The 21,045-nt window shown below is 45.5% G+C and overlaps 1 protein-coding gene across 1 annotated transcript in view; it reads right to left on the reverse strand.

The window, feature by feature from the left end:
* The window catches only part of Insc (INSC spindle orientation adaptor protein), a 108,075-nt gene that overhangs the window by 29,327 nt on the left and 57,703 nt on the right, over nucleotides 1-21,045 (reverse strand). The window contains exons 6-7 of the mRNA XM_057778993.1: nucleotides 15,073-15,186; nucleotides 5,705-5,830 (exon numbers count right to left, since the gene is read on the reverse strand). Of these exons, the coding sequence (XP_057634976.1) occupies nucleotides 5,705-5,830; nucleotides 15,073-15,186 (240 nt within the window). The remainder of the gene's footprint in view (nucleotides 1-5,704; nucleotides 5,831-15,072; nucleotides 15,187-21,045) is intronic.

Consider the following 21,045-nt stretch of genomic DNA (forward strand, 5'->3'; position numbering starts at 1 on the left):
TGAAGGCTGCAAGGTCTGTTCTGGAGTCTTCTCTGGGGACATCACCTCACACACCCAGGGTACCAGAATCCCAGCTGATTCACACCCAGATTCCTGTGTTTTTTTTGTTTTTTTTTTTTTTTTTTCCCTCTCTGAATCTTTTGGATTCTAAGGAGGAAGTGAACACTGATTAACGTTTTACCCACAGACCTGCATCCCCTTACCTCTGGTCACTGCACGTAAAGAGGAAGAAAGGAGCATTCAAAAGTAGGTCATGGGATAGAAAGCTGCAAGGTCTGTTCTGGAGTCTTCTCTGGGGACATCGCCTCATACACCCAGGGTACCAGAATCCCAGCTGAGAGAGCTCAACACTTGTTAGCTTTCCTGCATCACACTGTGTCTCTCAAAATCCCTTCATACTCCATATGCTACCAGAAAACTTTCTCATTGGTATTGGGCGATGTCCTCGTTCATTAGTAAACCAGTAGCCAAGAGAAGGGGCCTCACTGCTAGCCCCAGTGTGGCAGCCTCTACCCAGGAAGCTGCCACTCTCAACCGCTGTCAGTCTTTCCTTCCTTGGGCTACTCATCCTGGCCCACTAGCCACCTACATCTCCTTGGAGACGCAAGAATTGGAGCCCAGGACAGAGAAGAATCTGGCACAAACCATACACACAGAACACACATACACACAGACACACACAGACACACATAGACACACACATACACACAGACAGACACACACATACACACAGACAGACACACACATACACACAGACACACACAGACACACACAGATACAACCTCTATATCTTCCCATTGGCAACAATGTTATCCCAGTTACGTCTAATCATCATTTTCCTACACATCTCTATATGCAAGCCATTTCCTTGGCAAGTCAAAGCAGCTATCAGGATAGCGTCCCTTGATGGGGAAGCCCAGGCAGAGCTCTGAGTTATGAACATCAAAGAGGCAAGAGAGCTCTTAGGAAGGAGGTCAGAGCTGGTTCTGAACTTGCAGCCAACATGCAGAGATGACAAAAGTCAGTAAGATGGCCTGGCAGAAGCAGAAACCCTGCACAAGGGTGCTCCATGCCAGGGGGCACTAGCGTCTGTACTACAAGTGTGCGGAAGACCTCCGTTCCGATTCTGCCGTAGATGAGCTCAGATGGCTGCAAAGTTACAAGTGTAGCTAGACAGTATCTCCAGTCCTGCCTGCCAAAGGGCTCAGTAGTCACTTGGGAGACAGGAGTGCTTCTGTGCCCAAAAGGTACGGAACAGAGCCAGCTGCCAAGCCTGACAGCCTGGGCTCAGTCCCTCAACCCACATGGTGGAAGAAAAGAAAGAATTAGTTCTTAAAAATTGTCATTTGACACTCTGTCACACATGATTGGAAAATCAATTGTAAAAGATGCACAGATCCTGGATCTGCATCTTTCACCTGGAGGATGATATCCCCGTAAAAAACATTGGTTGTCTTGAGTTTTAGACACCGCCCCCACATATGTAACAGGATATCTCTTCTGGTCCTAACAACTGGTTCTGGGGCCCAGAGCCCAGAAACCACAGCAGTTCCCGGAACAGGCTGCGCTAGGCGTCCTGACAGGGCTGCAGGTGGAGCTCTTGTCCACCAGGGGCCGCTGTTGCACAGTACATGGTGTCCCACACAGTCCCCATTTGAGTCACTAAGGTGTCCAGACTGTCAGGCAGATCTGTCCCTTCTTCAGATTCAGGCTAGAACTGATTAGCAGGGATTGTTCAGATCCACCAGCTACGAGCACTCTGGACAGGACTGGCCCACCATGCCAGCAGAATCCTAGCAAAAAAGCAAAGGAAAGGCACTAGGCGGAGGTGGAGTGTGTGTGTGTGTGTGTGTGTGTGTGTGTGTGTGTGTGTGTGTGTGTGTGTGTGTGTGTGTGTGTAGGGGGTGATACTGAGTTTGATTCCATGTTTTCAAGCTTTTAATCCTCTTCATTCCTGCCCTAGGAGACAGACTGGAAGTTAGACTGTAAGAGAAAGGAAGGAGTCACACTCCTTCCCAACACACACACACACACACACACACACTGCCCCAGTCAGAGCGAGCCAGCTGACAGAAACCCTGACGCTCTCTGCTCGGCCCTAGCCTATTCTCAGGACAGCTGATCATTGTCAGGCATAGGGGTAGAAGGAGCCCATAAGCACCTGAGGGAAAGAGAAGGATCTGGGATCTGCTTTCAGGGCACTCTGTCTCTTAATCAGAGTTTCCCCTTGGAAAAGGAGGGGCCTTGAGTCGAATCGAAAGCCTAGCATTCACAGCCATGCTCTCCCCACATAGTAGGCTCAAACACCAGAACTGAAGCCAGCAGAGTAAGTGGCTGTCCTGCCCTGGGGCTGCACACTATGGCCACTATGGCCTCTTTTGGATCATGGAAGACGGAAGGAATAGGAATAAGAGAGGAAAAGCCCAGGACTCCCTGTCTGGCCCTATGTCCCCACTGTCTAGTTTGTCTGCCTTTGCATGCACCCTGTAAAATGGAATGGGAGGTGGCTACTACTCCCTGCTCACTCGAAGAACAACTGGGAGAACTGAAAAGGCAGTGGGATGGGGAAATTGGTTGATTTTTTTTTTAATGTGCTATTTCTGACTCACGACAATGGTGCAGAGAGAGACGCCTGCTAAGCAGGCAGTGGAGTCTCCCTATTGCCCACTTGCGGCCCACTTTCTCCTGGCCAGGGTCTCTGTCTAGCGCCCCCATCCCGTCTCCATCTTCCATCCAGTCCAGAGCTCCGCTGCTGAAGCGAGCAGCAGTCTCCCTTCCCGCACCAGCCCCACCCCCAGAGATTTTCTACTGCTACTTGAAATTGAGCGTGTCTACCCTCCCCGCTCATCTTTAATTTCTTTATCGATCTTCATTAAACTCTCCCTTTGGCTCCAGGACAAAGTGAACCAACTCCTTATTTCACACAAAAAAAGGGGAGGGTGAGGGTATAAAAATAAAAGAATGTTCTTCTCAAAGTGAGACTGTCTCTTGTCGAAGGCCGGAAGAGTCATTTCTAGAATGGTCTAGAGAGCTGACTAAAGTTGGTTGGGCACTGGGATTTGAGGGTTCCCTGCTCTTTCTGGCCTTAGACCTGAGGCATGTTTCTGTTATACAGGTAGCCTGCTCCTCGTCTGAATCACGTCCTCAGTTCTGATCCTCTTTGGTTCCGTTCTTTGAGCCCTCACTTCCATCATTCCACTAGGAACAATTGGATCTCTGCTAAGGCTATTGCAAAATCCTCAGCACCCAGTCTCCTTGGAGGACATCACACAGTCTCCCTGGGTCACCCTGTGGAGATAAAAAAGCTAGACACGGCCAGGATGTGCCCCACTCTCAAGTACCAATTAGAGACCCATCACATGGCTACTCTCTGACAACGGAGGTACCACTTCATTGCGTGGAAGACAAAGCCAAAGACCGGAGGGAAATAATTAGCTCCTTGGACACTCTCTTCCTCCCCAAACCCTGCAGTCCTTGACAATGCCACTCTGCCTTGCTGGCCTTTCAGGATAGCAACTCTGACCTGCCCACTTCAGCAGAGTTTGGTGCGTCTGCTCTCACAGAGCTGTGGGACTTTGAGGCCCTCCCCCTATCATTCTGGGCTCTGGGTCATCTTGCTCCAGCCATCTCCCAAATGTGGTACTGAGAACACGAGCATCTCTCTGGGCTCCCCTGATTCACTGAACGTGGAGCTCATTGGAGACACAAAAGCTCAGGGTCCTTTGCATCTCCTAAGACTGCTTCCCCTGTCTGCCATCAAGTACTTCTGTACACCTACTGTGACTAGTTCTGCACGGACTCTTCGGTTCTCTTTCGCCAGGAATTCTGAAAGGAGGGAGCATCCTCTGAGGTCACAGGCCAGCCTCCCTGCTCTATCTGTATTTCTGGGCTCTCCACGCCTGGTCTTTGGAACAAGCTGCTCACCTTCTCCATGGAGTGTAGCACAGGACAAGTGAGCGTGGAATGACTGTCTGCCAAGGACACAGGAAAAGCATAGCTAACTTCTAAAAGTGTGCTGATCCTGGGTACCAAAACAGCATGGAGCCTGGGGCTGACTGAACTAGACCTCTACAGGGAAGACCCCCTTGGGCATTGCCAGAGAGAGCTGGAGGTGTTGACAGTTTATCTCTTCCGGCTCTGCCCCCTCCCTTGACCAACACCTTGAGCCTATATCCAAAGGAGCCATTCCCCTGTGATCCCCATATCAGAAGAGCCAGATCTGTGGTAAAGAAAGATCCTGGGGTGTCAGTGCTGCGCATGCCCACCATTATCTCCCCATCTGTGAAGTGGGAAGGGAAGACTGGTGCTCCAGTCCCACCCAGATACTCCACGCTGGACCTCACCACCTCCCCTCTGAGGATAGCCCTCCCTCTTAGGCTAGACCACTTCCTCCTAGAGACAATAACCTTCCAGAGCCCAGTCTCTCCCAAAGCCCTTGCCGTGAACACTGCCCTGATTGCGATCATGATACCAGGACTCAGTTCCACTGTGAACTAAGTGCTGTATGTTTAACAGTCCCATGAGATTTGAATGTACCCATTTATCAGAAAGGTGTGTCCAAGAGGCTCAGGAAGTTCCCTGGCATAACTTGTGAGTTTTCAAAGCTCGTAGTGTGGAAAATCAGCGGCAGCCTGCCTCTCAAAGTCCTCAGGGCTCGGCTGCACTGGAGAGATGGCTTTCCCAACAGACACGTGATGAAAGCAAGAGTCTGCAGAGTAAGCGATGGACAGTGTGAGGGAACAAGCAAGTGGGTTTAGAAGTGGGTGACTGACAGCCAGGAGGAAGAAGTAGCAGTAAGCATCTTAAAGTGAATGATTGCGTGTGATCAGGTGTTCGTCATTGCCTTGGGGATCTGACTTGGAGGAGAGGAATGCCATCACATCTTTTCCTTTTGAGGTGGGGGCTAAGGGATCTGGGTTAAGTCGCAGAGATGTTATTAGTATTCTCAGAGTATCCATGAAGCAAGCAAGGCAGGGATGATGCATGACTTTGGAATTAAGACTTAAATCCTGCCTGCAACACTTGCTAATGATATGATTTCTGTTTGTTTGCTTGCTTGCTTGTTTTGAGACAGGGTTTCTCTGCGTAGATCTGGCTGTACTGGAATTTGTTCTGTAGACCAGGCTGGCCTCAAATTTGGAGATTTGCTTACCTCTGTCTCTGTAGTACTGGGATTAAAGGCATGTGTCATCACCACCAGGCTTGATGATGTGATTTTTGATAAGTCCACAAACATCGTCTGGGATTCTAAACTTGTCCCTGTAAGCCGGAGCTGTTTACAGAGCTGGGCTCCTAAGTCACTGGTGATACTGAAGGCAGTGTGCACCGGAGTAGTTAGGATTCGGCATATATTCTCACTGATGAGCATCTCTTCTCCTCATCTTCGGAGAGCAAACATGCTATTCAGCCAGCCCAGCCTTGGAAAATATGAGCTGAACCACCCTATCTTCTGTGAGCAGCGTCAGATGGGTGCAGTGAACTGCCTCCAGTTAACATGGCTGCAGCTTTCAGCTCCAAGCATGAAAGGGCTGCCGTGTTTTTGCTGGGTTTCTTCCTACCAACCCAAAAGCTCACTGAAGTCAAGCAACTGACTGTTTTGGAGGGGATGGTGATACTTGCTACATGAAGAGGACCAAATGCCTTTACCAGGCTCCCAACACCAGTCGGCTCAGAGACTTCAGCCCATTGAGACCACTGCCCTTACCTTCTCCAGCTGATGGACACCCTCTTCTACACAGCAGATAGAGGCCAGTGTGCGGAGCGCCTGGGGGTACACGCACCGGAAGCTGTCCTGCCGGCAGACCTTGAAGAGGGCTACAACTCCACCTTCCTGCGGAGAAGAGAATATCGCATGATCTTACCAGGTGATCTTCCCTGGACTGACTCGGCAGACATGTATGTTTTGGGGTATTCCTCACACACACTTAGACAATGAAGTCCATATCCCCAATACTACCAGTTGGGAAAGGGATTTCCTAGATGCATCTCTGGTTTGAGGACCAGCAACAGACATTTTGGTGGGGTTGAGGATCCAGATCCTTCTGCTCAGCCCTCAGAATGGTCCTGTTGACTGGTAGGAAGTAGAAAAAGGGATAAAGTCTAGGATTCAGTGCCCGTTCCCACTCCATCAACCACCATGCTTCTCCTTGCTCTTTCCCGTGCCAAGGAAAGCAGGCAGAAAAGGTTTACATCAGCTCTGTTATTTATTCCCACTGTCTGATGGCGGGGGGGGGTACTAAAGGCCAGATGGGGAAAGTGATTCCCCCTAAGTCCATGCCAGCCATACTCCTGCTTGTAGAAAGAGAAAACTGCTTTCAGGATGCTCGTGCAGCTCTTGGGTGTGAGTCCTTTGTATTGGGTAGGAATGGGTCATCTTTCTCTCACCTCATGGAGACCGCCCAACAGAGTATGCACCCACCCCATGGAATCTGGGCATAAGAAGCATTTTGTAATCATCATCATGGTACTCCCATGTTCAGAGTGAGAGCACACACAGACCATACAGGGACACACCACAGTACTCACACTACCTTGTGAATGCAGAGCAAAAGTTGGTGACCCCCTCTGGCTTTGCCTTCTCTCTCTCGATCCCCCTTTCCAAGGGCTAGAAGGCACTTAGATGTGGCATCAAGTGAGCAAGGGATCTGAGCACTCAGAACAGTCACTTTTAACCTTGCCCGTCACTCCCACGTCTAACTATCCTAGCACCTGTTCCAAGAATTAAGCAAAATAAAGATGAGTTCAGCAAAATACTATTCCAGGTCCAATTTTTGATAATATACCATAAGTAGATTAGGAAGCTACCATGTACCAGGATCTGTTTCACATACTGGGGATGCAGCCTTGACTCACTGGAAGGCTAATGAATGAGCATCTTCAGAGGAAGCAAGGACCACTGCAGCCCAGCATGACTTTTCTGAAACAGCCTCAGATCTTCCTTCCCTCCATTCCAAACAGGGGCTCAGGAGCTCTTCTTGCTCTAAGAGTTTTGATTCTAACCACTGATGGGCTCAAGATGAATTGTCCAGTTCAGGGAGAGGGTATTTACTAATGCCTAATGTTTCATCGATTCCAGCTAACACTGACTACAAACTTTTATACCTCATCTTCCTCCTGGGGTGGTTGCTTTGGTGGGGAAGAGCTAGGCAAACGCATTCATGCATTCAAAATATAGTCCTTTATTATGTGCTTGACACTGCCATGGTCCTGGTTCGTACTGAACTCATGGTTTGGCAGGAAGAACAGACAGGTTTTTTGTTTGTTTGTTTGTTTTTGTTTTTTGAATTTTTCGAGACAGGGTTTTTCCGTAGTTTTTGGTTCCTGTCCTGGAACTAGCTCTTGTAGACCAGGCTGGCCTCGAACTCACAGAGATCCGCCTGCCTCTGCCTCCCAAGTGCTGGGATTAAAGGCATGCGCCACCACCGTCCGGCAAGAACAGACAGTTTTAAAAGCAAGAACAAAGCTGAGCAGAGAAAGAAAAGAAGGCGGACATGAGGCAAGTTCTGGAGCACAGAGCAGGAGCCCCTTCATCTGGGAAGGGTTTGTAGAGTGGCATGAGAAGCTCTCTGGTTTCAAATGCATGTTATTATTAGAATGCATGTTAATATTATTAGAATTATTATTAGAAAAGATGCTCACCCCTTTGATCCCTTGATCTATAACCCTTTACCCTGCTTTCTGATTTTCTCATGGCACATCTGTAAGTTCCACGTACAGATCGCCCTTAGACAGCAAAGCACAGTCAAGTGACAGAAACAGAAGTGCGGGAGTTGTAAGGTGTTTCTGCCAGCCTCACTGGTTGTCAGCAGTCTCCCTCGGGATAGAATACGTAAAGATGGATATTTATATCTGGGTGTATTCATATCCAGTCATTTAAGTTGCATAGGTATCATTTTATTAGACTTATCTATTGGTAAAGCATACACAAAGGTTTATATTGGGGCAGACAATGAAGAAATGGTGCCAAAGAATCTAAGGTAGGGAGCGCATAGACCCCGGGATGAACCTACTACTGCTATTTTACTACATGTGGACAGTCTCTCAAACTGCAGTCTCTCAAACTGCCTTCCAAATGTGTATCTTTCTACCCAGAGACCGGTGCAGCTCTTGGTTCACATCAGAGAAATAGATAGCACTTAAAATGTGATCAAAAGCCACTTATGAGTGAATACATATTATATTTGTCTCTCTGAGTCTGGGTTACATCACTCAATATGGTGTTTTCTAGATTCATCCATTTGCCCGCCAATTTCAAGATGTCATTGTTTGTTTTTTTTGTATTTTTTTTTTACCACTGTGTAGTACACCATTGTGTAAATGTACCACATTTTCTTATCCATTCTTCAGCTGAGGGGCATCTAGGTTGTTTCCAGGTTCTGGTTATTACAGATAATGCTACTATGAACATGGTTGAGCACATGTCCTTGTGGTATGACTGAGCATCTTTTAGGTATATACCCAACATTGGTATTTCTGGGTCTTGAGGCAGATTGTTTCCTAATTTTCTGAGAAGTCACCATACTGATTTTCAAAGTGGTTGTACAAATTTGCACTCCCACCAGCAATAGAGGAGTGTGTCCCTTGCCCCACATCCTCTCCATCTTACAGGCCACAACCCCAGAGAACCTAGACAACAAAGAGGACCCTAAGAGAGACATACATGAATCTACATAGGAAGGTGAAAAAGACAAGATCTCCTGAGTATTGGGAGCATAGGAGTCAGGGATAGGGTAGAAGGGGAGACAGGAGGAAGGGAGACGAGTGGAGAAAAAAACAATAAAAAAATGAGTTATGCACTTGCATATTAAAGAAAAAAGAAAATATGATCGAAATAATTGTGTTGCATGTATGAAATTCTCAAAGAATTGGTAAAATTATGGGGGTTTGGGGGTTTCTTGTTTGTTGTTGTTGTTTCTTAAGAAATCCAAAATCAAAGCCAGAAAGTCTGTGGCAGCCTCCTCTGGTTCAGAAGGCACTGAGACCAGCAAATCCACCTGAGCTCTGCATTTCCATCACTCCCCTCACTGTGTCTCTTCCCAACCCGTAAAAAAATGTCCTCCTTAGCATTTTCAGTTATAAAAAAGAAGAAAGCTGTAGATCCTTGCTAAGGGGATTCAGGTCTCAATCCTGGCTCTATGTCTGGTTAGTTGGGGCGAAAATGCTACGTAACTATTTAGTAGGAAGAGCAGCTGAGCTGGTCTGTGTGGAAGAACCTGGGCTAGCTCTCCGGACAGTTGTGTGAGAGTCTGGCTATGGAAGGCTTCCTGATCAGAAGGTGGCCTTGTCTCTTCATTAAAGGCATGTAAAGACCCAGGCCATGTGGAAAGGAAAAGCAGGGAAGAGAGCTACTGAGGAGTTTAGACGGATTATCTGACAAACCACCCCAGAGCCCCCACCCAGGACTGACAACAGCACTTATCCTGGGGTAACACTGGGATTGACTGAGCTAGCAGATCACGCTGTTGGCTGGGGCTTGTTTAATTTTATAGAAAGCTCTGGGCTCTAAGCCCAGATGCATAACAATATGAATTATTCAGACAGCTTAGGATGAGCTGTCATAACGTTGGCAGGGGCCACTCCGGGGTGTGGAGGCTGGAGATGGAAGGAATTACAGAGGAGCTGGGGTAACTGTGACACAGCATCATGGAGTTTGTGTGCTCTGTGTGGAGGGGAAGAGGGCTGCCACCATCATCGTGAGGAGACTGGCCTCATTCACGGGTGTCTGAACCCTGATACACTCAGAGGACCGACCTCAGACAGATTGCCTAAGTCTCAACTAGGAGCAGCTGGGACAGATGAATGACCCAGAGATCACTGTGGGCTCTGCAGGTGTCATGAAGACCACTGGGGCACCTGTCACATTGATCCCAGTGTTGAGTTCTTTACTGCGTGTCTGGGGTAGGATGTTTTCTGCACTGGACTCCCACATGGTGCTTCTGCTACTGGAACGCATTTTGCCATCGTCTGGACTGAAAAGAGAGAAGGCATCACCACGTCCTCTCCCTGCATCTACCCTCAGCCTATTTCATCCCAAGGACCAGACACAATAAGGTTGAAATGAAGACTGGTATCAGAAGACCTGGCTAAAATTCCAGCTCTGCATGAATGGACATAACTTAAGACAAGCCCTGACCATCTGAGAACCCACTTCCTCCCTTTAAACATGTGAATTATGGGCTCTGGGGAGATGGCTCCATGGGTAAAGCAGTTGGTGTACAACTGTGAGGTGTACAACCAGTATTCAGATCTCCAGCACCCAGATAAATGCCAGGTGGGTTTGGCAATCCTATAATCCCAGTGCACAGGAAGTAGAGACGAGAGATTCCCAGAACTATCAAGGTAGCTAGATTAACCAAGTCAGTGAGTTCTGAATTGATAGACTCTGCTTCAATGCATAAAGTAGAGGGCAATCAAGGAAGACAGGACCGTCAACCTCAGACTTTCCAATGCATGTGCCTACACACATATGGGCCTACACACATATGGGCCTACACACATATGGGCCTACACACATACACACCACAAAATATACACATACACACCAAGAATGTAGCAGTTATAACTCTTAACATATCTGAGGACGGCTGATTCATCAATTGAGGTAGCAAGCAGAAAGTGCAACACAGTGCTTCGGTTGCTAATGAAAGACATGGAGGCCTAGGGAGTAGGCAGTAGGGAGAAGAGGAGGAGTGAGAAGGAAGGAAGGTAAAGGGAGCGGAGAACAGCACTGCTGGGAGATAGTTCACAACACACAAGGGCATGTCACCTTTAATAAAGAGCCTAGGTAATCTTATTGGTTCCCATGTCTCAGCTCCCCACTTATGCAGCTGGAGTGGACTCGGTCTTCTGCACAGGACTTTGAGAAGGCTTACACAAACACTCAGAACATTATCAGGCACATAGTCAATACTATCGGAATTGTATTGTTTTTAATACTGATGTTACTATACCTATCGTCGTCATCATCACCATCATCATCATCATCACAGTGACCGTTTCCAGCCTTAGAAAATTCAGGTTCCAAGTTTCCCCAATTCCCATCAAGACCTCCCAGTCCTAACTTTCACCAGCCTCGCACCCAGGGAAAGTTAATCATTCATTGTGCAATGCACCAGAAACCAAGAAAGAAGAAATGATGACTGAGACGGAGATGGCGTTGTTGGAGCAGGGACTTGGCCCTGTCAGGAAGGACCCTATGTTTTCAGCAACAAAGCTGGCGAAAAGTAGAGAACAGAGGTAGGAGGAGCTGGTTTCAGGCTGGAGCTGGGCAGGGTGCTGTGGGTCATGTGTGACAGATGCTCACCTCAGGGGATGTGTGGATCAAATACCATAGCTATGCAAAAACTACCAGTCCAGGGCCTGGCACATGAGGAACAGCGAGGATACAGTACATTTGTACATTTTTTTTAATGTTTTGGCCATTACTGTTCACCAAGGCCGTGGCTTCCCTTGGAGAAGTTATGGTGGGGTATAGCTCTCAGCATCATGATAAGATTTGAAATTTCTAGCCAAGGCTGTTAAGAGTCCAGGCTATACTGGGAGCCCAGAGTTGTGTGGGTAGCTGGGGGCAGGGAGACTGGGAGAGGTGAGGAATGGAGGAAGCAGTGACCAAATGAGGAAAACAGTTGACCATGGCTGCCTGTTCAGACTGGAGTTTGACAAGATGAGAACTGCAGGCTTCCTGTTCCACCAGGAAGGCCAGACACTGTGGTAGAGTAAGGAAGTCTTAAAATCCCACAGTTCACAAAGGCAGGGCTGACGGTACAAGGCCTGGCCAGCCTCCTTCTATGAGCAGGGCTAGTATGAGAACTGCCTATGGTTCTTGCCCAGGCCTTTCTCCCCTGCCCTCTCCCCTCCCAGGCCTCTCTCCCCTGCCCTTTCCCCTCCCAGACCTTCCTCCCCTGCCCTCTCCCCTCCCAGGCCTCTCTCCCCTGCCCTTTCCCCTCCCAGACCTTCCTCCCCTGCCCTCTCCCCTCCCAGGCCTCTCTCCCCTGCCCTCTCCCCTCCCAGGCCTTCCTCCCCTGCCCTCTCCCCTCCCAGGCCTTCCTCCCCTGCCCTCTCCCCTCCCAGGCCTTCCTCCCCTGCCCTCTCCCCTCCCAGGCCTCTCTCCCCTGCCCTTTCCCTTCCCAGGCCTTCCTCCCCTGCCCTCTCCCCTCCCAGGTCTCTCTCCCCTGCCCTTTCCCCTCCCAGGTCTCTCTCCCCTGCCCTTTCCCCTCCCAGGCCTTCCTCCCCTGCCCTCTCCCCTCCCAGACCTTCCTCCCCTGCCCTCTCCCCTCCCAGACCTTCCTCCCCTGCCCTCTCCCCTCCCAGGCCTTCCTCCCCTGCCCTCTCCCCTCCCAGACCTCTCTCTTCCTGCTCTATCCCCTCCCAGGACTCTTTTCCCTGTTCTCTCCCATCCCACTGGACATGTTTGGAATCAACATTAGCTCAGGTTGAGTCCCAGACTCCTGAGGAGACTAGCAGGAAGTTAAGCACTACCCTTGGCTTAGATTCAAACTCACATCTCCTTTCTGTTTCCATGAAAGAGGAACATGGCAACAGGCAGGTAGTAGGCGTTGTCTACACCAGCAGTACACTTAAAGGAGGTTTTGAGAACCTGGGCCAGCCAAGATTTGCCACTTTTTTTTTTTTAAGAGAAAAGCATTCTTTGTTCCAAAAGAAATTCAGCTAAGTCTGGGAATTTAATCTCCAAACTGGAGTTGAGAGGTTGAAGAATGTCTTTGTTCTGCACAGTATCATGTGACCTCTGCAGGACAAGACTCACCACCAAGAGAATGATGGAGTCACAGAATCCTTGGGAAAGACAGCCCAACGCCTTCCTTGTTTCCTTTTCCCCAGTAAAACCATATGCATTCAAGTAAAATCTTAACTAACGCCCCCAAGAGAGAGTAGCAGCCAGCAAGGGATTAGAAATCACCTGGAAAATAAACCTATCTACCATTCCAGACTAATTAAAACAGAATCAGAAATTGCTTAAAACTCCCGTGATTCTGGGTCACACTTTGACCTAAGGCTTGAACCAGGAATCACTACTGTGGGTTTGGGCCATGAACTTGGAACCAGAGCTCTTGGTTTCTAATTCTGAACTGACCCATTTATTAGCTCTGTGACTTTGGGTAAGTTCTGCAAGTCATGAACTCTATTATAAATGGGAACAACAGAGTCCCCACTACGTAGGCTGTTTCCACGTTTTAAAAGAACCAAGTTATGCAAGACATGAATGATAGAGATATAATGTCAGCTATTGCCATTAAACACAATCCACTTGTTTCCTGACCAGAGCTGACAAGCCTTTACCCCAGTTTCAATTCTTTAAGGGCTTTGATCAGTGACTCTGAGATTTATCATCTCCCAGAGAACTTGCTGAAATAAAGGGTCCCAAGCATTGCCCAGAACTGCAAGATATCGGTGTTTTTAAACTCTCTGAAGGATTGCTATCCAGATGGGTCTGGAGGCCACACACATGGATCCCCCTCCTGAGACTGGCATCTGAATCTCCAGAAGACAGAAGTGAGTTCCGCTCGGGTCACTAGCTCACGTAGCTTCTTTTCCCAAGCAAAAGGAAGACAGCACTAAACCTAACTTTGGCCCTAGAGCCACAGTCCAGAGTAAGTCAGCCAGGAAGCTCATGATTCAGACAGTTGTCATGTTTATTTCCTCTTCCTCCCATATAGTGCTGGAGTGGCCATGGGCCTTTGAGGATCTGACCAAGAAGCTTAGAAGGGGATATTCAGATAGATCCAATAAGCACACACGTGTCTGAAAAGATGAAGTCCCTGTTTACAGACACTTTCTGCTTCTTTCTTCTGAAAATGCTGCTGCTAATTATTATGGGGTAGAAGTTAGAATGAGAGCTATTAAGGGATTTGAATGGAGCCTAGCTATAGGTAAGGCTACACTTTAAAAGGGTTTTTTTTTTTAATATTTATTTATTTATTTATTTATTTATTTATTTATTTATTATGTATACAATATTCTGTCTGTGTGCATGTCTGCAGGCCAGAAGAGGGCACCAGACCTCTTTACAGATGATTGTGAGCCATCATGTGGTTGCGGGGAATTGAACTCAGGACCTTTGGAAGAGCAGGCAATGCTCTTAACCACTGAGCCATCTCTCCAGCCCTAAAAGGGTTTTTTGAATTGAGTGTAAGACACTATATTTCTTACTTCCATAATGAAAGGAGACCGTATAAAATCAATGTTTATGGATTTATTTATCTGTTTATGGCATTGTTGGTATATGCCAAATGGCCTTTGAGCCACTACATCTTTTATAGACAGACACCAGGGACCCCACATTGTCAAGAAGAGATGTGTGGAATGGGAAAGAAGGGTTGACATCTATGGCGGGTGCCTTGTTAGAAAGACGGCAGACTTCTGTGAACGTATCTGCAATGATTAATATTGGCAGTCAATGTGGCTGAGTCCGAAATCAACTAAGAAACACAGCTCTGAGGGATTTTTTTCTCGACTAGGCTAGTTGAAGTGGGAAGATTCGCCCTAAATGTGGGTGTTATCCACTAGCAGTGGCCTGAATATCAGGAAGTCGGGGAGAAACTTGAGCTTTTGCCTGCTTGGATTATGTATCTTGCTGGCAAGTTCATCTACGCTTTGTTCCCAAGCTCATCATCTTTGTAGTTGCTGTTGCATCCACCATATCCTCTACTGACATTGAAAACCAGAATTTTCAGTCTTCCAATGGGGAATAAAGCCAGCGGCTCTCCAGGAATCTCCAGGCCCGAGTGGCTATTGACTCTCAGTCTCTCAAATGTGAAGGCAACCATTGCTAGACTACCCAGACAACACTGTGCAATACATTCTCATGAGTCCTGCTTTAATAGATGTATTTCATAAGTTATGCTCCTTTGGGGAACCCTAACTACTATATCCATTTGTGTCAGTTGGGAAATGAAGTCATGGGGTCTAGGAAACATGGAGAAAAGGACTCTTCCAAAGTCACACAGCAAGTTTGGCCAAGACAAATCTGAGCCAGCTGTTCCCACCTACTCAACAGGCAAATCTTCCTCCTTCTTCCACCAGTCCCACTCTCTGGTCCCCAACCCTGAAATTCACCTTGGCTATGATGCGACACAAAGGAGCCCCCTCCTGGGTCAGGCTGAACAGGTTCCCTGTGGTAGACTCCATAATGTAGATATTGTCTGAGGTATCGATTTTCCTCACAAGTGCCTGGAAAGAGAGAAAAGTCAACTGATTAACTTCCACCTGCCTCTGTTCCTCTTCCTCAATGGAATACCAGAGGGTCCATGCTTCTCATAGCCTCTGTGGAATCTGAAGTACTGTCCCATCTACTTGTGGGAACAATACGACACTGGCTGGGGATGAGGTCTGAGCTCCATTGAAAAGATGCAGGGGCCGGGCGATGGTGGCGCACGCCTTTAATCCCAGTACTCAGGAGGCAGAGGCAGGAGGATCTCTGTGAGTTCCAGATCAGCCTGGTCTGCAAGAGCTAGTTCCAGGACAGGCTCCAAAACCACAGAGAAACCCTGTCTCGAAAAACCAAAAAAAGAAAAAAAAAAAAAAAAGAAAGAAAGAAAAAGAAAAAAAAAAGAAAAGAAAAGATGCAGGGATGGAGGATCATGTCAAACCAATAGTGCATGGGTTCCAAATAAGCTCCATCCTAGTTCACTGAAGGCCTCAGCAAACACCTTTTCATTGTGCTGTAACTTCACAATGAGAACAGAAACCACAGATGAAATAAGCAAGCATCAACTGTGACAGCAAAGGAGTAGCAATGGCTACGGCCAAACAATTTGCTCATTCTGCATGGCTGTTAGACAAGGGTAAATCCCAGCTGGTGATGGGCTCAAGGGCTGAGACAAGCACTCCCCAGTAGCATCACACTGCCTGGGATATTTGCAATGGGGACATAATCGTGACAAATAATAACACCAGAATTTGATGGACAGGTAGGTAACTCCATGAGTAATGAATGCTGTACTGATCAAATATGAAGCACTCTAGAATATGTGGAGAAGATTAGATATAGGACCACAATCTTAAGGAAGAGCCAGGAAAGCCATTAACAAATAAGATATGAAAATTATTCCTAGAAGAGTTTAGCTAATTTCTGGGGGAGAAATGCCTTACAAATGGAAACACTTCATAATCAGCCATTAGCTTTGGCTCGTGTGACTCATTATTGATTATCAGCTTTTCTTACCGACTAATGAACGCACTTATTCAAGTTTCCCCCAGGGAAATGTAGATACGGAGACCTGCCTTCATGGGCCTCCTATGAAAGGACAAAGTCTGCAAAATATGGCTGCAAAGCTCAGGTATTTTTAGTTGCTCTCTGTGTATATATATGCATATGTGTACATGCATGTGTGTGAGCATGTGTGTATGCCTGTGTTCTCTTGTGTGTTTGCATGTGTATGCACATGTGTGTATGGCTGTGTGCACTTGTATATGTGCCTGTGCACATGCATGTATGTATATAAGTGTGCATGCATGAATGTGTACGTGTGTATATGCATGTGTACATATGTACCTCTCCATCCAATATTTTGATTCAAAGTCTCTCACTAAACCCAGAGCTCACTAGTTGGGGCAGTGAGCTCAAAGGGTCTTTCTGTCTTCCTGTTCAGCTGTGTAATGGCACACACATACCACTGCACCAGCTTCTCTAACATGGGTGAATCTGGGAGATGGAATTTAGGTCTTCCTTCTTTACAGATTGAGCTCTCTCCCCAGCCCTTTCTTATTTTGTCTTGAAACAGAGTCTCATGCAACTCAGGATACCCTTGAATCTATAACTCAATATTCCTGCCTCTGTCTCTGAGTGCTGAGATTATAGACATGTACTGCAACTCCTGCATTACTTATTTTTAAATATCAAGAGGTTATGTTTTTAAATTGCCTAGTGTTGTAGAAAGGAAGAAAAGGATTCAGGCTCTAGTCTCAGTTTTCCTTTAACTCTCTATTCTAATCAAGAATGCATTTGGCTAAGAGCAGATTCTGAAACTAAAATGCCTGGGTTCCAATCCTGGCTCTGCCTCTGCTGGTGATGTGCTCTAGAGAAGATGGTTTGTGATAGCCTTTTGCCTCGGCTTTCTCACCTGTACAATGTTGGAATAAACAGCATCTGTTTCTCACACTAAGAATGCTCTTATCCTGAACTTGCCAACAAGCACTGAGAGAACTTCTGAAAGTGCCCACTACAGTAAAGTAAAACATTGTTAGAAATCATCATTTTGTGGTCTTGGGCAAATTAGATAAACTTATTAGGACCTGGTCTCACCACTTACAAATTAATGGAAGTGAAGAGATTTGGGTGCATCTCTTTTGTTCTCTTTACTCAAACACACAGAATTCTTACACACACACACACACACACACACACACACACACAGGTTAATCCTTAGATTGAGGAGTGTATATTTAAGCAAACTACATTAAAAAAATATTCTCTAAGATTTGGTAGATACCTCATATAAGAGAGTCAACAAAAGCAGGCATTAACAACCAAGATTTGCCAGCAGATCTCTGTAATAAATATGCGTGTTTGGCCCTTCCCTACAGTTAACCTTGAGACAAGCCCTGCTCCTTCCCATTATGCAGAGACTTGACAACAAATGACACAGCTACCTCTCTCAGGACCCTTTTTTTCTTTTCAGGATCCCCTAAAGATACTGCCATCCCCAGACAACAGAAAGTAAATTTAAGAAGACGATGCCTATATTCCCAAGAGGTGGGGTGGATGGTTTTTGATCTTTTATTGGGTTATGGATATTTGTCATTGTTTTAGGAGATTGATTATAAGTTGTTATTGGTAATGATCAGGAAAAAATTTAAATAAAGGAAATTAGATACAAGGTTCTTGCTTTGAAAAGAAAAAAGAAAGATATAGATATAATAGGATAAAAGGGTAAATTATTGATTCTTCTCTGAAAAGAAATAAGGGAGGATATAGATATGATAAGACAAAAAGGTAGATTATTAAATCTACTTTTAAAAAGCAACTAGTTTTAAGTGTTTTACATTGGATTGGACTTTTGTATATTGTATGCAAATATTTTTATATATTGATAAATAAATACTTTTGTATAGTGATACAAATTTGAAATTAATTTGTTAGAACATACTATACATACATTTCTACTCTTGCTTAAGGTATTGTACCTATACAACTCATTTATTAATGTAATGCAAGTTTCTAGTCCTTGAAAATTATTATTGCCAACTGTTGGTGACACATACCTTTAATCCCTGGATTGGGAAGCAGAGGCAGACAGATCTCTGTGAGTTCAAGGCTACACTGAGCTACACAAGACTGACCCAGAAACAGGTCCAGGTGGTGGTGTCTCACACCTTTTATCACAGTGTTTGGAAGTCACAGACCTTTAATCCCAGCACTAGGGAGGTAGACAGGAGTGATATGACTGGGTGGAGAGAGAAATATAATTAGAAAGAGATAGGAACTCACTAGTTTAGAGTCTGAGGTTTGGTAAAGACACAGTGCAGTCTGAAGATTGCCCCTTTAATCTGAGCATTGGTAGAGGTAAAAGATATCTCTAGTGGCTTACTGCTCTACTTCTCTGATCTTCAGCTTTAACCCCTATATCTGTCTCTGGGTTTTTATTATTCATGTTACAGCCATGAGTAGCAAAATAACTCAAATGAAAATGTAGACTTCATATATTGTGGTCCTGTACCTAAATGATAATTACCTAATGTTCCTGATGAGTGTTTGCACTTGAAGCAAATTAGCATTAAATTAAACAATTCAAGCCCAATGTCTTCTGCAATCAACTGCTAATATTAGACCATTTATGTCTGAGAATAATTTTATGTTAATGTCTAAACACATATATACAGTAATTACACCCCAGACATATCTCAGGAACAAAGAAAAGTTGTAAGCATACTTTTCCACAGCATAAATTTGGAAAAACAGATCTAAAGTCTCCTGAAGAATCCATAAAGCTCTGAACATTACAATGTCAGTCTTTAATTCGACTCTTGTTTCACATTTGAGGAACCTGAATAACACATAACTGTCTAGGTCATGGTTCACAAAACTATTGTGATAGCTAATACTTGTGGCCAGCCTGACCAGATTTTACATCACTGTGGAAACACAACTCTGGGTGCATCTATGAGCTAGGGGCCCAGAATGAATAAAAAGAAATGAGATGAGTATCAACATTCTTATCTTCTTCCTGACTGAGGACAGACACAATGTGACAACTGCCTCATGTTCCTGCTACCGTTATGCTTTCCCCATCATGACGGACTACACCCCTCTTCCACCAGTAACCCAAAATAAACCCTCCCCTTTTAAAGTTGCTGTTGTCAAATATTTTGTCATAGCCACAAAAAGTAACAAATACTCCCTATGAGTCTGCATTTCTGCTTTGAAGGTCCCATTACTAATGTGCACATAACCTCACTTAGACTAGAAAATCCAGAAGCCAATGCAAGTGTGCCTTTCAATCCCACTCACGATACTCACTGTGTCCTGGCCTCCGCCAACATCTAACAATTCGTGAACTCACCAGGCTCCCACCTGATGGGAGAGTCAGAGCTGATCCAGAGCCCTTTGCTGATCCTAAGCTTTTCCATCATGCTCTTGCCAAAGCCACACTTCCCCTGAACTACTTCCAGGTGAGATTTTTCCAGCATGTCTGTAGTATGGAGGTCTCCCCCAACTAATACCTTTGTGTTCAATCCCTAGGTTTCTCCTCCTACTCAATTCCTTCTTCATCAGACTTAAAACAGCTTTCTACATCACGGTCAACTTCCTGCCTGTATCCCCAGGAAAAGCCTATCTATTTTGGTAACTGATACATACACATTTCTAAAAGTTCATTTTGGGGAAGTTGCTTGTTGTAATCTTTTTTTGTTTGTTTGTTTTTATAAATCAAAGAGAAATTTGAGAGCTATAGAATAATGCTTTTGTACACTTTAAAGATTTGTCACATATATTGGTTTAATAAAATGCTGATTGGCCAGTAGCTCGGCAGAAAGTATAGATGAGGCAACCAGAATAAGAGAATTTGGAAAAGAGGAAAGGCAGAGACACAGTCACCAGTCAGTTACAAAGGAAGCAAGATAAGAATGCCTTAGTGAGAAAAGGTACCAACCCACATGGCAAAACATAGACAAGAACTATGGCTTAATTTAAGTTGTAAGAGCAAGTTAATAATAAGCCTGCGCTAATAAACTAAACAGTTTATAATCACTATAAGTCTTTGTGTGTTTTTTTTTTTTTTGGTACTGAATGGCTGAGTGACCAGGAGGGACACAAAATTCCATCTACACTGGAGACATTCCAAAAAGATGCTTCACTCTAGGTCATAAGAAGGGTCAAAGGCTGTAAACAAAATAAAACAAGACAGACTTACAAGGTAAGTGACAAGTACTTTCTTAAATGACAGACCACATAGACATGAAACAACAAGAATAATAACAATGTCTTTAAGATCAGGAGAAAAGGGTGTGAAGGAGAAAAGATTCATAACATTCATCAGCTTTAAACAAGGCACCAGAAAGTACAGTGTCTTTCCACTGTTTCTCAATCAGAAGGAATCAGTGAGGAACAGTGAAATCTATCAGAAGCAGGAGAATCAAGGTGGCTAAAATGCATTTCTCCAAAGAATCAAGGAAAACATTGTGAGTCTTTTCCTGGAGCTCTATATGGAAAGTATGCAGTTGGACAAAGTGAGTCAAGGAGTTACATCAAAACCAGACAGATGGGCAGGGCATAGTGGATTAAAGATAGCTATAGACTCCAATCTATTCCTGCCAAAGAAGTCTGCATTCTAATAGCCCTTTCTTTTAATTTTATGCTTTGCTTTACCCATAGAAGCCAGTGACTGGCTCCCAAAATGAGTTCATAAGAAACCTTGAGCAGTCAACCCAGGCATCTTTGGATATCCTTTGGAAGCCTTAGAATGGCATGTAAGACATTTGAGAACCCAGGAAAAGTCTCCTGTAGAATCCCTATCTACACTCCCTCTGAGAACAGACTTACAAAATACACACACATGAGGGAAGCTGACTGGAGGTCATCAAACCATCTGC

This window comes from Chionomys nivalis, chromosome 8, assembly GCF_950005125.1.
Source record: "Chionomys nivalis chromosome 8, mChiNiv1.1, whole genome shotgun sequence".
NCBI lineage: Eukaryota > Metazoa > Chordata > Mammalia > Rodentia > Cricetidae > Chionomys > Chionomys nivalis.